Source organism: Rousettus aegyptiacus, unplaced genomic scaffold (genome assembly GCF_014176215.1).
Source record: "Rousettus aegyptiacus isolate mRouAeg1 unplaced genomic scaffold, mRouAeg1.p scaffold_m13_p_1, whole genome shotgun sequence".
In the NCBI taxonomy this organism is placed as follows: Eukaryota; Metazoa; Chordata; class Mammalia; order Chiroptera; family Pteropodidae; genus Rousettus; species Rousettus aegyptiacus.
This window is the reverse complement of record NW_023416284.1, coordinates 106,440,401-106,457,510: the sequence shown is the minus strand read 5'-3', so window position 1 is coordinate 106,457,510 and position 17,110 is coordinate 106,440,401. Positions and strand designations below refer to the sequence as shown.

General features: G+C 36.2%; 1 protein-coding gene across 11 annotated transcripts in view; it reads left to right on the top strand.

Annotated features, from left to right (window-relative positions):
* PKHD1 (PKHD1 ciliary IPT domain containing fibrocystin/polyductin) overlaps nt 1–17,110 on the top strand; it is a 405,020-nt gene that overhangs the window by 214,790 nt on the left and 173,120 nt on the right. For all 11 annotated transcript variants that reach the window (XM_036218764.1, XM_036218741.1, XM_036218730.1 and 8 more), the window contains 2 exons: nt 5,054–5,119; nt 10,538–10,666. In XM_036218764.1, the coding sequence (XP_036074657.1) occupies nt 5,054–5,119; nt 10,538–10,666 (195 nt within the window). The remainder of the gene's footprint in view (nt 1–5,053; nt 5,120–10,537; nt 10,667–17,110) is intronic.

Below are 17,110 nucleotides of genomic sequence, written 5' to 3'. Positions count from 1 at the left end.
GTGACTTAGTGAACGACAGGACAAGTGGAATGACCTCTAATGGAAATCAGAAATGTTGAGAGTTAGCCTTTTAGGGTTAATCATCACACTAATAACTACAATGTGTGGTATTTGCAGTATTTGTTTCACTCAGGATATTTTGGATACATTGATTATTTTCCTTCTACTTTGAATTTGATCATCTACCCAGTGGGAAGAATAATGTTTCCATTCTTACCTTCCCTCAACCATTCCTCTTATAAGTATAAATTATACTTATTTGAGGTTGAATAAATCATTATAAAATGACCAGAGTGGCTTTGACAAAGACCTTTTCAATAACTTTACTTTTTTACTTTCCTTGCCTCAGTGACTGTGTCTTAAGGAAGAGGTCACAGATATACTGAAATCTACAACTACTTGGAAACTATTAACAAGGATGATTTTTATAACATCTTTTTGTTTTGTTTGATTTCTGTTTAGTTTGTTTATTTTGTTCTTTAGAGTCCATATGTAAGTGAAATCATAGGGCATTTGTCTTTCTCCAACTGACTTCATGTAGCTCAACACCCTCTAGGTCCATCCATGTTGTCGCAGATGGCAATGTTTCATTCTTTTTTTATAGCTGAGTAATATTTCATTGCATATATGCACCACAGCTTCCTTATCCATTCCTCCATTGATGGACACTCAGGCCACCCCCATATCTTGGCTGTTGTAAACAGTGCTACAATGAACATATGGATTCACATATCTTTTTGAAGTAATGTTTTGGATTTCTTCAGATAAATACCCAGAAGTGGGATTACTGGGTCCTTTCTTTTTCTCTTGTATAGCTTTTGTTTTAAAATCTATTTTGTCTGGTGTAAGTATTGCTTCCCCATCATTTTTTCTTTGTTTGTTTCCATTTTTATGAAATATCTTTTTTCATCCCTTTACTTTCAGTCTGAAGTAAGTCTCTTGTAGGCAGCATATGTAGGGTCTTGTTTTCTTATCCATTCAGGCACTGTATATTTTGATTGGAGCATTTAATCCATTTACATTGAAAGTAATTATTGATAGATATGTAGTTATTGCCATTTTATTATTCATATTTTTTTCTTTCTTCTTCCTTCTCCTCTTCTTTTTTTCTCCTCCTCCTCCTCAAGTCCCTTTAACATTTCTTGTCATATTGGTTTCATGTTGAACTCCTTTAGCTTTTTCTTGTCTGGGAAGATCTTTTTTCTGTCCTTTGATTCTAAATGATAGTTTTGCTGGATAGAGTACTTTTTGTTGGAGGTCCTTGTTTTTCATCACTGAATATTTCATGCTAATCCTTGCTGGCTTGCAAAGTCTCTGTTGAGAAACCATCCAAAATAATGCTTGATGATGTCTCAGAAGCCTCTTAAACTATCCTAATTTTTTTTTGTTTTCATTGTTACTGTTTTGATTGAATTTTTTTTTGCTACCTTATCTTCTAAATCACTGATTTGATCTTCTACTTCATCAAATCTACTGTTGATTCTCTCTAATGTATTCTTCATTTTGGCTGTTACATTCTTAATTTCTGACTCATTCTTTTTTGTTTCCTATTTTTATTTTTGTGTTTTCTATCTCTTTGGTAAAGTTCTCACTGAGTTCATCTACACTTCCTAAGTTCATTGAGCATCCTTATAACCAGTATTTTGAACTCTGCATCTGGTAAATTGCTTGTCTCCATTTTATTGACTTCTTTTTCTGGGACTTTGTTCTGTTCTTTCATTTGGGACATTTTTCTTTGTCTCTCTATTTTGGCTGCCTCCCTGTATTTATTTCTGTGTATTAGATAGAGCTGCTATATCTCCTGGTCTTAGTAGAGTGGCTTTATGTAGTAGATGTCCTTTGGGGCCCAGGGGCACAGTCTCCCTAGTCACCTGAGCTGAATGATCCAGGTATGTCCCTTATGTGGGTCGTGTGTGCCCTCAGTTGAGCCTTGGTTTCTGTTAGCATGTCAGTGGAAGGGATTGATCCATAATCTGATTGGTTGTGAGGACTGGCTGATGACTATAGTGAAGGAGCTATTATGCAGAGACTGATCCTATGGAGCAGGATTTGCTTTAGTAGGGCTCTGATCCCTTCCCAGTCTTCCCTTTGGGTGTGTTGTCCTCAGATGAGGCCTTGGGGGCTGCTCTGGCTTGGTTCTGAAGCTAGCCACCAGGAACGTTGGCCCTAGTGCCTCTTAGTAGGGATTCTGCCACAGGCCAAGTTCAGCCAAAGCCTGTGCCTTACCTGGAGCCACCTGACATGAGCTACCAAACAATCTGAAGATGGCTGCTAGGCACACTGGGCTTGGAAGTTCCTCGAGAGGCCAACTCATGAACCAAGGCTGGCTGCCACTGTGCCAGACTCAGGGCTGCTCAACAAGTGATATGAAGCTCACCAAAGCCAGATGCTACTTATTTGTTGTTTATAGACCTTTTAAGAAAGTCCACAGCATGAACCAAGACAGGCCATTTGTATGAAAAGTCACTGGAAGCGGCTTGGGTAGGCCTGCAAGTTGGGTGGAGTAGGGCCTCAAGGAGTTACCAGGAAAGGGCGATCATTATTATCCAGGTTGATGGAGACTCAGTTATGATGGCTGCCTGCATCTGCATACCAATAGTGGGGAGGGTTCAATGAAGGAACAATGGATTCTGCCCATACTTCTGTCTGGGAGAAAGCTGCCCCTCCAGCCCTCACTCTGAAGCCAGACAATTCAGTTCCTCCCCATATCTCCCTGATGCCTTTGAAGCTGCTGCCCTTGCTCAGAGCGAGTGAATCTATCAGTAAATAAGTTCATGCATGGGCCTTTTAAGATGTATGCCTGGGATTCCCACAGCCTCCTCCCCAGTCACTAAATCTTTTGGTTTTCACAAACAGTAGTTGTGGGGACTTCTCTTCCTGGGACTGGAATCCTAGGCTGGGGAGCCTGATCTGGGGCCAGGACCCTTCACTTCCCCAAGGGGATCTCCACAGCCAAGATATCCCTCCTGATTCTCAACCACCACACACATGTGTGAGACTATCTTGTTTCATATCTCCACCCCTCCTGCCAGTCTTGAAGTGGCCTCTTCTCTATGTCCTTAGTTGTAGGACTTCTGTTCAACTAGACTTCAGCTGATTCTCAATGATGGTTGTTCTATAGTTCCGTTGTAATTTTGATGTGGTCATGAGAGGAGGCAAGCACAGTGTTTCCCTACTCCACCATCTTTACTGGAACACTATAACATCTTTAATAAACCAAGTTCTCTTTCCAAATGATTTTTGAAACATTTTCTAGTTGATCTTTCTTAGAGTTTAATTGTATTACAATATTCAGTTCTTTTCTTTTGTAGAAGGTTATTCTATTGTTAAAAATTTTGCATGTTTTTATATATAATCTTGTCCATATTGTTTTTAACTTTTTTTCTGATTGATCCTAATGTTTTTACTAGATTGTCTTTTGGTTCCTTTAAGAGGGTTGTCTCCTGCCTTTATTTGTTTAATTTGTTAAAATTTCACTTAAATATTGATTATCTTGAGTAGAGCACTATAAACTTAGGATTTCTAGATTGGTTCATAAAAACTAAGTATCTAAATATCCAGCAGTAGCTGATGTCTTAAGGTACATGAGAAATGTCCCTTACTCAAAGATTTAGAGATAGAACTAATGATTGATGAAATCCTAAATTTACTACAATTGATATTTAATAAATATTTGCTAAATTGAGAATGAGCTTGGAATAAATATCATACTATGATTTTAAAATGCTTTTCAACTTTAGAAAATTTATAGCCATGTGAGCAGAAATGGATGAATAAGACGTTCTAGAAAAAAGAGATAAGATACCGAGCTAGCGGCTTTACTATTAATATTGTTATTATTATTATTAATACAAAAAAGTGGGTGAAATATACAATAGGGTAAAGAAACATTCTAAGTGAAGTCTTGGAAGTGGTATAAAAAAGAACATGTAAAGAAATATGTTGGACTTTGTACCTGCTCTCAAAATGTGTATAGTGGAAGGAGAAAGCCACAGACTCGTGCTTTTTAATGGCAAAAAATTTAAACGAGAACAATGATCAAAATGAGAACAGAATAGGAGAGGTCTTATAGTGGATCCCTTTGGGGATGATTTTCTTTGTAATGTCCTGAAGCTTATGCTTTGTAATTAGAATAATCCTTGGTCTAGTTCGCTCTGTGATGGAGGAAAGGGCTCAGGGTTTCAGGGAAAAGCAAATGGAGAGCGTGGGTTTGACTAGGGGCCCAATGCTGTGGCCTTCAGCAGTGCTGGGACCTCCAGTGGTGGGAGGTGCTGACTCCCATGACATCTGATAAGGCAGAAAGGTAATTAACCAATAAAAGACAAGGTGTTACTGAAAAGTAGAATTTGTGCACCTGATTACTAATTAATCAGGCGTGAGAGCACCTTGTAGATGCATTCGCTATTTAATTATAGCAGCCTCTCTTGGCAAAAGAGCATATGTTCTCAGCTTAATCTACTGGTTTATACTGACATCAAATTGTCATTATCAGAAAGAATCAGGCCTTTTGATTATTTCCACTAATTTATTGAACACTTAAAATTAATGAACCCCAGGCCTTTTAAATGTGCTCAGTTTGTTTGGAAGATGGGAGGTGAAAGGGGGGTGGAGAGAAACCTTCATTAAAAGGACAATTTGTTTGGATAAAGGTAAAACAAATACATTTCATGGGTGATCTGAACTCTATTGGTGAAAAACACATGAATTCTAAAAACCGAGCCTTCGAAGTGATGAAGAGGAAATAGGGTATGTGGTGCGCCCTACTGACCAACATTGGCCTCCCAAAAAGATATGGCTACAAGAGGTTTTTTTTCCCCCTAATTATTTATGTGCCACTTCTCTTGGAGACACAGTGCAATTAAGTTTAATCAAATAAAAGCGAGCAAAATCAAATCTTGGAAATCAATTGTTAGACTAACTAACAAGGACTTCATTTTTTATTTTGAAAATTTAGTTAGATTGAGGAGAATTTAGCCACTTTTCTTTAATATAAATATCTTTCATATTAAGATTATCTTTGTATTACATTCAAGTTGTGGCTTTTGGTATTCAGTTTCAGGTGAAGACCAAGTCGAAGTAATTCTCCAGGTGAAGGAAGGTGTGCCCCCAACTATGTCAGGTGAGTATTAACCCACCACATAGAAGTGTCTGGTACAACAGAATGTTCTTCAATAATAGTCCTACAAATTCCTCCCATCGTATTGTTTATAAACATGCAGGTATCAGTCCTAATATTTTTATGCCTAACAACTCACTATTGTGTCAGCTCTACAGCTAAAATACGTGTCTGCATGTCAAAGAAAAATATAAGAAGGGTGTATTTCAAAACATTGGAAGGCATGAATTAAAACATGTAAATAAACACATTTCATAAATTATGGACCATATGTGCACACAGGAGACCAGATCTGCAGATGGGCCATTAGGCCTTCACCAAATGAAAAGAGAAATTCAGGGTATCTCAAAACTTTAATTGTTCCCAGTAATTTCAGAAAGTCAGGATAAACAAACCCTCCCCTAAAGTCAGATGGTTCTGTGAAATCTTTCTAACTCATAAAAACCAAATTCTCAAAGACTAAATGACTCATAAACACCTTCTAATACATTTCATTGTTTGTTTTTATTTATTCTGAGTCAATTAAACTATACATTTTCAGCAGAGATAAATCTTTTCAAAGGCTGAGTTTTCCTTTGATTTCCAGTGGCATTTTTGTCTTATGTCAGAGGAGAGCCCATGCTAATTAGAAAATGATCTATTTCCTCCATCAAAATTAGTAAATAAATGAAGTAAAGGTATTGGACTAAAACTATAAACTAGAAGTACCGATGGTTACCACTTTATGCTTATTGGACTAAGAAAAATGTGATCCTTTGTTTTTATAACTGTTTTTGAACTGCCATAGCATTTTGCTCTGTTTCCTGAACTTACTTTATTTTAGATAACTAATAAACTTTATTCACTCTCAACATGAAGCAACTTCTTTTCAATGTAAAATTTTTTAAAAATCTTTTTCAGTTGTAGTTGACATACAATTTTATGTTAGTTTAAGATGTACAATATAGTGATTGGACATTTATGTAACATACCAAATGATCACCTCAATAAGTCTAGTGTCCATTGGCATACATAGTTATTACAATATTATTGACTATATTCCCTATGCTGAACCTTACTGTGACTATTTTTATAACTGGCAATTTGTACTTCTTAACTTCTTTCACCTTTTTTGTCCGTCCCCCCAACACCTCTTCCATCTGGTGACCATTAGTTTGTCCTCTGTGTCTATGAGCTTGTTTCTGTTTTGTTTTAGGTGGTTCAAAAAGCCTTGTTTATTGAGTGCCTCTTAAAAGAGGTGCAGGGGGGTACAGTGATGAGCAATAGTCTTTGACTTTATGAGGTCTTATGGTCACTTGGGGATGTCAATCAAATGACTAACTAAATAGTCAATGAATAAATTTCCTTTAAAATAACTGTTACCAAGGAAAAGTATCTTACAGTTCTCTCCTTTCTGAAACTCCTGAATTCAAATTCTCAGAGAAGAGACTAGATTGGCTGAATCGGTCACCATGTTGTAGAAAATCTACTTGTTGAGGATGCTCTCATGCCAGGACTCTTTAGAAGATGCTGGACCATTTATGGCGACCATTCCTGGTTCAATCAGCTGTAGTCAGGACGGCATGACACTCAGCACCTTGTATAAAGATTTCTGTGTTAAGGACTCTTTGGAAGGACATTGCGGTGGCTAGCTCCAAGGAGTTTTAAGCAGGGGTCAGTTTAACTGGGAGGTACTTCATTTGGTCTGTAAATTACAACATGTGAGTAAATAGAAAGTTAATGCTTCATGGAGTTGTAGAATTTTAATAGGAGAAGAAACATCACAGGCCATCCTATCCAATTGCCTCATTTTACAAATGAGGGCATGGAAGCCTAGAGATTAAAGTTTACTTAGTCACATCAATAGTCAGTGGTTGAGCCTAGAGAAGAACTCAGTTTCCCAGCTCATTTCAATGGCTTTTTTTTCCTTGCTATAATATAAGTGCTAAGGTGCTTAATTAGCTTTTTATAACATATATGAATTTATGAGTTAGATTAGAATTAATTCTGTATAGCTAGTTTTCCTAGCTCATACAATTTGATATAGAAAACTTTCTTAAAGTACAAGGAGTTACAAAATTAGTACATTACCATTCAGTAGGAAGAAATTTCAAATATTAATATGCTTCTAAGACATTGCCTGATTACCACAGTATAGGATATATGTGCTAATGTCAAATTTTTAATATGAGTGTATTATTCTTAAAAAATAGCTCTATGAAAAATAGTAAAATTATTATAGTATCAAAAATTCTTCAACAAAACAAGAATGGAATATTTCATGGAGGTCTATCTATATATTAAGCTATTCAGAGATTCAACACGTGTATGTAATGCAGATGAAACATTTTGAATTAAGATGTCCTGCAGTAGGGAGACTCTATGATCACTCAGTTACTTGATGGCTTATTCTGTGGGAAAGATTGTGTTGGTCATTATGGCACATTTTTATATTAATAATAGTCATATAGAAGCCAGATATTAACTGTTTAAAATATCACTGGAAATAAGGAATAAGAAATCTAATAACTACAGTAGACTGAAATGTGTTTCCTTCTCCATTAAGTGTTCTTAAAAGACAGGATGATCTAGAATGATCAAATTCATTCATAATAACATCCTATAAAATAACTATCTTAAGATTTATTTTGTTCAATTGAAGACAATTTTAGCCCTCCTATAAACAAGAGTGAAGATGACAAAAGTGAAGAATGTTTTGTTTCCAATATCCGTGATATAAAATTGAGGCAATAAAGGGTTTGGGGGCTTGCCTTGAAGTTTTAAAGAACATGTCATTGGCTGTTTAAAATATCACTGGAAATAAGATATCAGGACAGCTTTTTCTAGCCTTCGTGGTGGTAGTTAGTGGCCACTTCAACAAACACCCCCATCTTATCTCCACCTGACTATGTAGGGTATAGTATTGGAAAGGAGGCAAAATTGGAAGGAAACTAGAAAGGTACCATAGTATTAGCTTTTATAAAATATTTATAAAACATCTTTCTGAGTGAGGCTTGTTTCAAAATATTGCCTGATTCCCATGGTGTGGTGTATATTTTGTGATAATTAAATTGCCTAGGATTTCTACTTGACCACAATCTAAATACTTTTAAATTATCCCCGGGCCCTAATTAGACCATGACTTACTGTGGATTTGGGTTTGGGTAGGCAAAATAACTGGGTGTTCCTTCATGATTCTGACCGCAGGCACCTTCTCTTTTCATACTATAATACTCTGGAGCTCTCACAACCATCCTCAGAGTTTCAAATACAACCTCTGGGCAGGTGACGCAAACATCCATTTCTCTGACTCAGAGCTCCCTTCCAAACTTCAGGTTTATAGTCATCCCTATTTGCTGTGTATTTTCACCTGAAGGCCTCATAGACACCTGAAATTCTACATGGCCAAAACTAAATTTATTAATGTATGTCTTAAAGCAGGTGTCCCCAACCTTTTTGGCACCAGGAACCAGTGCTCCGATGAGAATCTAATGCTGATGATCTGAGATGGAACTGAGGCGGTGATGCTAGCACTGGGGAGTGGCTGCAGATACAGATGAAGCTTCATTCCTCCTGCCACTCGCCTCCTGCTGTGTGGCCTGGTTCCTAACAGGCCATGGACCTGAAGCAATCCGCTGCCTGGGGGTTGGGAACCCCTGTCTTAAAGGACATCTCCATCCATCACCACTCACTCTGGAAACCCAGAGATCATCCTTGGCTCCTCTATCTTTGTTATCCTTCACACTTTGACTTCCGATTATTTCTCCAACCCCATCATTTGCCTCCTTCCAGCTCTGTGGCTCAGCAATACCAAACTGCCTATAATTCCTCCACTTGATCTCTTATTTCTTGCCTTTGCCCATGTTTGTCTTTCTGTCTGGAATGCAAACTCTTACCACATACCCTCACTACATCCCACTCTCCCTTTACTTTTATAGCGACTAAGTTTTGAAAATGCACCCCAGATGTTCCCTCTCTAGGAATCCTGCCCTGGAAAGTCTTACATCCTCCCTTTGTCAAGTACCATTACAGATAACTCTCTTTAGAGTTCTATTCTTTCAATATTTGCTTACACAACTTACATAATGCTATTAGCTCCTTGGGGGCAAGTGTGGCATAACATTCCTTTTCGTATCTCTACATTTTTAGGACAATTCTGATAGAGAAGGCACTGATTATTTAAGCTTATGAAAGAGCAAGTAATGGAAGAGATTCTTCCCTCCTGCTAATCATGTGAGATTACCATCATGCGAGTTCTTGAAACTCCCGGGAAATTTTTCTAGCCTGAGAAAAAAATATTTTTCACAGAACAAATATATTTCCCCTATAAGACTTAATTCCATTTATAATTTAATTTGAACTTCTTAAGGTAATACTGAATAAAAGAAGGTCTGTACTAAAAGATGAACATTTGCTCATCAGTGAATCTTTTCATCCTCTTCTGACTCTGTACGAGGGATCCTATTCCAGAAAAGAACACGTGTGTGCAGTTTGGCCAGGTGTTGTGCTTGATGTGATACTAGGCATTCCTAATTGGAATTTAGTAGGTTTATGTTTCAATTCCCTGATGAAGAGGCCAGTGAGATGACTGAAAAGAAAATGCCATTTGATCATCAGTGGCAGAATCAATAAAAACCATTTGGAACGTATGAACTGCATGGAAATTACTACAGCATCTAGGTTGCTATCCTGCCTTTAATACGCATTAGGATCTGTGAGATCATACCATTCAACTCAGTGATTCCATTTGCTAAAATTCTATTTTAAGAAAAAATCAAGATCATTGGCAAATTTGCATAGAGATATTTAACATTGTTTTATTTATAATTTAAAAAGAAAGTGAAAAGAGCCTAAATACCAAACATCAGAGATTAAGTAAATTATGGTCTTTTTTATAAGATAGAATATTATGTAGCCATTAAAATTAGGTTTATAAGGAATTTTAATGACATTAGAAAATGCATACGAAAAACTGCTATGCTAAGTAAAATAAGAACTGGATTTAAAATTGCATATAGTGATATAGTCTCAATTACATTAAAATGCTGAGAAATTCTGGAAAGAAATTCAAATAAAAGGTTAATTGCTGTTATCTCTAGGTGGCGAGATTATAGGCAATTATTATTTTTTCCTTTTTCTTTCGATATTTGCATTTTCCAAATATTTGATGATTAGCATATGTGATATTTATAATATGGCAAAACACAATGTTTAGTACCAAAAATAGAATATATTTTTCCTGGAAGTGGAGGCAATCAAAAGATTGAATAATTACTGGCTTCATACTTGATATTTATATTTTTTGGAAGTTTATAAATATTAAAAGGCCCCTTCTTTGGGTGGTAAAAATATCACCAGCATTCTAAAATAATAATACAATTTTCAAGTTATCATAACGAATCCAATTTTCAGTTACTCTTGCTATTTTCCTTTGTTTTTTAGCTTCTACCACTGCACCTGAATCAGCTTTAAAATGGTCCCTCCCTGAAGCATGGACTGGTGTTGAAGAGGGGTGGGGAGGACACAACCATACCATTCCGGGCCCTGGAGATGACGTGCTGATTTTACCCAGTGAGTACAACAGTCCATGAACTAAATAATCACGGACAGACTAAACCAGGCTGATCCAATAGGGGATTATTTGTTATTTAAATACATTGTACAACACAGTAAATAATGTAGAAATAAATAGGCACTTATGTCTACAAACTTACTTTTTTTTGGTTAATATAGAAGAATTTTATAATCCAGTGAAATCCAGAAAAGATAGCTCAGCCTACCTTCTTTAAAGGTGGAACAGTAGTTACAATGCAAAGATGACTTAAAATAATCGACTAACTGGATAAATTTTCTTATGTGTCAGAGAACAGACTTACAGCTTGTGTTTGAAAGACACCAAGTGTATGGAAAGAATCAATTTGCAAACACCTTCTTATTTTTTACCTTTGTATATCTTTTACATAGAAGACTGAAAAAAAAATGACAAGTAAGTTCTTCTGTTGGAATGATTTTTCAAAGATGTTAAAAAAGACACAGGTAAATTAAGTAGAAAAAATAAGTCTATCTACCTATCTATCATCTATCCATCTATCATCTATGAATTATCTGTCTATGCATCAGTCTAACTAGAACTTTCTCCTTAAATACATTTTTATAGGAGATATATATCCTCAGATATACAGAAACTTATATTCATACTTAGACATTTTTTCTTAAGAGGTATTTACTATAATTCCCAGAAAATCTATCCTCAAGAAAATATTTTTCATAAAGCAAATATATTTTCCCTAAGAGACCTAATTACATTTATGGTTTGACTTAAACTTCTTAAGGTAATACTGAATAAAGATCTGTATTGGAAGATGAACATTTGGTCATCTGTGAGGTAATAATAATGATAATATCAAACATTTGTTGAAAACTAACAATATAGTGGGAATTAGTCTCTATATTTTAAACAATTTAATCCCCACAATAACTCTGTGATATAATATTTTTATCCCCATTTTTACTGACAGAAACAGAGGCCCAGGGCAGTTAAAAATTTGCCCATGGTCACACAGTTTGCAATTGAACAGAATCAGAATTTTAACCCAAGAATTCTTACTCCAAGCCCATATTCTTAGCTAATCAAGTACATTCTCTCTCTAAAAGGACTAAGAGTAAACAAAAGAAAGTAATTTGTGTTGTTTGCTTTATTAATGATGAAAAATGAGGGCAGTATGATTAAAACATACTGTCTTCTGGGCAATGGTGGAATGCCTGTGTAACTGCATAGAAAGACCAGGGACAAGAGGGAGCGGACTGACCAATATGAACTTGAACTATCATTATTATCCAACTCCCCTATCATCCACCTCTCTCAATGGAGATGTAAGTTTTTGAATAAACAAGCTCATGAGTCATTCCTATACAAAAGTAAAAAATCTGTTCTGTTTCAGCCATCTCTTTGATGAATCTAGCCAGCGGATTGGCCCTGGGCTATGGTTTTTCCTGCTAAGCAAGCTGTTTCTCCCATCCTATGCAGGAAGCAAGAGAAGCTTTTGAAGGTTGCCAAGCTTTTAATATCCTTTGGGACCTTTATGCTGAGTGAGGAGCAATTTTAGCTATGTTGCTTGGCATTGCAGTTGACCGTATCCACTGTGTGCCCTGGCTGACTGGAGCCTCTGGCATTCTCTATCATCCTTTGTTCATGGTCATCTTATAAGATGGACCTGAATTCTCCATGAAGTTACTTTTAAATAGAACAAATCAGCGCTTTGAAGAAAGGTGTGTAGGAGGGTGGTCATAGGCATTGGATGTATAATCAATTGGTCCTGAGTATTATTGTGAGAACCAGAGTAGTTAAGATTTTTAAAACATGTAGTTCCTGTTGATTATTTTTAGTTTTCAAATGGAAAGATAAGTGAATGAAAACAGATATGTAATATATAATAACTGAAGTCCTTACTCTTCTCCTGTTGTCTCTCTCCTCTTCTCTAATAAGGCTTTTTTGAACTCCAGCAAATTATCTTATAGTGGCCAGAATTTTAATTCATTGTTCTGTTCAGTTTTGGGTTTTATGTAGGAGCTATTCGGGCTTATTTTTCTCTTCTGATTTTTGGTAAACCTTGGTATTTTGATCTCTGACTGACCTTTGGGTTTTATTTATCTCCTCTTTCTACTTGCGGCTTGCGTTCTTAACATTTTCTTGGCTCTCCTGGCTTCTTTCATTCTTTGAATCAAGTATGTTTGTTTACTAAAGTCTGGCACAAAAGAGACACTCAATAAGTATTGCTTGAATGAAGTGCACATGTCAATGCTACCGTCCATAATTTAATAACAGAAATAAACCTTTGAGTTTGACATAGTTACTTACAACTATAAGATTTTACAGGTCCGTGGAAAGTAATGTCTTCTCCTCTGAACAGATTCCTAAGCATAGAGATTTTTATGATGATGATAATGGTGATAGCAGCAACTATAATTTGAGTGTTTGGTGTGTGCCATGCACTGTACTGTGTGTTCTATGTGGATTTTCTCAATTAATTCTCACAACTACTTTATGTGAGGATCCTGTTATTATTCTCCTTTTTATAGCCGAGAAATCTGGGACACAGAGAGGTTAAGTAACTTGCCCGAGTTTTATTCAGTTACTAAGTAAAGATGCTGAAGAAGCTGGGGCAGAAAATCAGACAGTTTGATTTTAGTGCCCTAACTCTTTATCATACATTCAAATCAGTCTTCATTTTATACTGAATTCATACTTCTCTGCTTGCTGTTCATATTGTTCTCTTCACGTGGAATTAAAATGAAGGAAACTACTATTTCCTGAGTACCTAGCATATGTCAGATACTCTACTTGAGGAATTCAGGCTTACCACAAATCCATTAGGTACACACACATGGAAAAACTGGAGAAACTTCCCAAAGAGGTGTCTGATGTAATGAGCCATTAGTAAAAACATTTGCTTTGCAGCTGGTAGCAAATCTAGTTGTAATTCACGTTAACACTCCTTTCTAATTCAGCTTAACCAACATTTACTGAATACTGTGTTCAAGGTACTGAGTCAGGTGCTCCTAATCTGAGTCTCCAAAGGCAAGTCAGATATAGCTGTGGCCTCAGTTAGTATTATAAGCTGGGTTAACAAAATGCACAACACATATTAATATAACGAATAATTGTAATCAAAACAGAAGTGTTTAGAATCAAAGTTTCTTAGGCAAGTAGAAGAGAATTAGCTTTGTGGAGGAAGAGGCATTTGAAGTGGACCTTGAAAAGTGGAGTAAGAGGCTGAGAAGCAGTTATAAAACACAAAATCATATTGGGTAGATAGCGATGCTTCAGGAGATACGTGGGAGCTATCGACAAGGATAAACCTGGGTTCGCATTTGGATTCTGACATTTACCGACTGGTGTGACATTGGACAAGTTTTAAACCTTTCTGAGCTTCATCATTATGAGGGCTATAATTAAGATATTATAATGCTGAAAAGATTAAATGAGATCACGTCAGCACACACGACTACTGCATTGAGTATTGGCAGTAATGGAATTACAGGTGAAAGCTGCGATTTTTAATGTATCAGGTGCTCTTTCCTTCATTTTTCCATCTGGCTGCCCTTCTTGGCCTCTGGTATTAGCGACACTTTGTATTTGCTTTCCAATGGCTTATTATTTAATTTTCACAACATCCTTGGGAGCTAAATAGGTAATAACTATTATTACAGTAAAAACCCATTTTTACATAATACGATTTTAATGGAACTGCTGATTTTATAAAATGAAAGTGACTGGTAAAGAAGATTTAAGTGATACTTTTGAACCTCTAATATAATTTTATGGTGTTTTGTGTATTTTAATTCATTAATAAAGGAAATGTGTAGAACATTCCCATCATTATTCAAATAGAATAGCATAATTTTTCAATAAAATTCTTAGAGTAAATTGCCTATTTCCATTTTCTGGGAAATCTATTTTATGGAATGACCTCAGACCCATCCTATTCCATAAAAATAGGACTTTACTGTACTAATAAAAGATATCTTAAGTATGGCACCATTTCCTTCTAGGTGTTCTGTCTTTATAGACATTGGATTTTGAAAGAGCTGTAAATTCTTCTCAGTGGTATTATATGGAGTAAGCTGAGGTAATCATGAAGAATTTGTTCTTGTAGGTTAGTTTATGATAACTTTTCTTCACACAAACAAGTATGTCTGATTGTCTTTGCTTCCTACATATTGCGAGAATTGGTCTAACTGTGTTCTAGACATCTTATAAGGTGGGAACAAGTTCTATCTACCATACTATGAAAATTTTAAACTTTCACAAGCATAGCTGGTCAATGGATAAAATGATCCTGAAATGAAACCACACTTTATGTTTTATCCTGAACTGATCTGAGAGTATTTGTGTAAGATGTTCCCTGTGCTTTCTCTGAGGGAGTTTCAGCCATGACAGGATGACACCCTTTTCATGTAGGGCAGACTTAATGAAAAGAAAATGTGTTATAATTCCAAATGATAGGATTCTGTTTTGAAGCATACAGATATGATATCATATAGCCTCCAGCATGTTTGTGTGTGTGTGTGTGTGTGTGTGTGTGTGTGTGTGATAGAATTCACTGTGTTTCATTTTCTGTATTACTTTGAACTGTCCTTATTTGAAGATGAATGAGAGAGAACTGTTTTTCTTTTATAATGGTTCTTCTGTTTGTTCTGATTTTTAATACTTGGGAACTTTAAATAGCGGAGAAGTTCATCAAAGCCATGTGATGTTCAAAGATTGCAATATTTAACACATTTTGTTGTTAAGTTTTAAGGCATTAAAGTTGATGACATGAGGTAAGATGATCATAAATCAGAAAGTAATTTTTAGGGGGAGAAATTTTGACAAAATATTGTGAATATAGCATTAGTAACTTAATTTACCTTTTTCTTACCTGATATTATAACTAATTTAGGGTAAGATAAACACAATATAGAAATTTAGGTCTGCAACATCAATTAGAAATCAAATATTATAAATATTAGTGTTATCTCTGTAGCTTGAGTAGTTTTAAAAATTCTGGTCTTGTCCCATTTGGACGGGACAGAAAAGTCATACAAGCCATCACACCATTTATTTTGGATTACTAGCAAGTAGGAAGGGGAAGAAATTTGAGCTTGGGTTAGTGGAGTCCTCTTTATGATGCACGGCATCAGAAGGATGACTGCTGCAGTGTGTGTGTCCCGGAAATCTATCTTTACTTAACAAACCACCTAGGAAGTTAACAGCTTAAAACATACAAATTTATTTTGTTCACAATTTTATTACGTAGGGCTAGGCTGGGGTAGTCTTACTGGGGTCATCCATGCATTGCAGTCAGATGGTGGCTGGGCTTCAGTCGTCTAAAGGCTCAGCTTGTCTGCATGGTCCAAGATGGTTCACTCATGTAACTGATGGTTGATGCTGGTTATTGGCTGGAAGCTACTCAGGGAAGTCAGCTAAGAAGTCTTAGTTCCTCTCAACATGAGTTTCTCTCTGGGACTTCTTGGGCTTTCTCACATAATTGCAGTTGGATTCTAAGAAGAAACGGCCTAAGATGGAGTTCCCCAAGAGGAAGCAGTCCAAGAGACACGGTTGGAAGCTACATACCTTCTGAGCCAGCCTTAGCTGCATCGGAATATCATAATCATTACATTCTCTTGGTCAAGCAAGGCACTAAAATGAGCTCGGATACAAGGAAGGAGAATTAGGCTCCACTCTCAATGGGAAGAATAGCAAAGAACTTGCAACTGTCTTTAATCTATCCCTATGTATGTGTTTATGTTTGTGAGTGTGTGTGTACATACGTAATTAAGAGCAGATGTATCTGACTTAATACAAAAGATTTGAGTGTTTTTAGGGTCTGGTAAATTTGTGCTGTCTTCCTACTCTGGGCAGACTTTAGATTCTGTTGCCTTACACAAGTCAGAAATTGAAGAACACCAAGGAGACAGATGGTCAAAGGATTTTAGTTTCTTTATTCTTTATTATCTATAATGATTGGTGTTATTGAATTGTCTCTCACCTGCCTGAAAGTGACAGTCTTCAACCATCCAACCTAATTGGGTTCCCAATCTGGGATTACTCACTCTGAGATGGGATGGGTGACAGTGTTTAGACTGCAACCTGTGGCCAAGCCTACATGCACGAGCAGACACCTCTTCATAGGAGAGAAGGTGTGGTGGGGAAAGGGGAGAAATGAAGCACAAATATTTTGAGCGATTTTCTTTCTTTCGGGGCAGAAATTAAAAGTCCGTGGGGACAACAGTCAAAATTTTCTTTAATCCTATTTAGAATATAAATGGGAAAGCTATTCCTTAAGATTTTATGGGGAAGCACAGACAAATATGATTTTAAGAGATATTTTGACACAGAAACTTTAAATAGCATTATTATCCAATAAAAATAAGTAAAAAGAAAATCTCAACCAACGATCAAACAATCTTTTAGATACTGTATAAACCTCCTTTCTTTTAAGCATTTTCTTAGAAGGGAACATAGATCTCTAT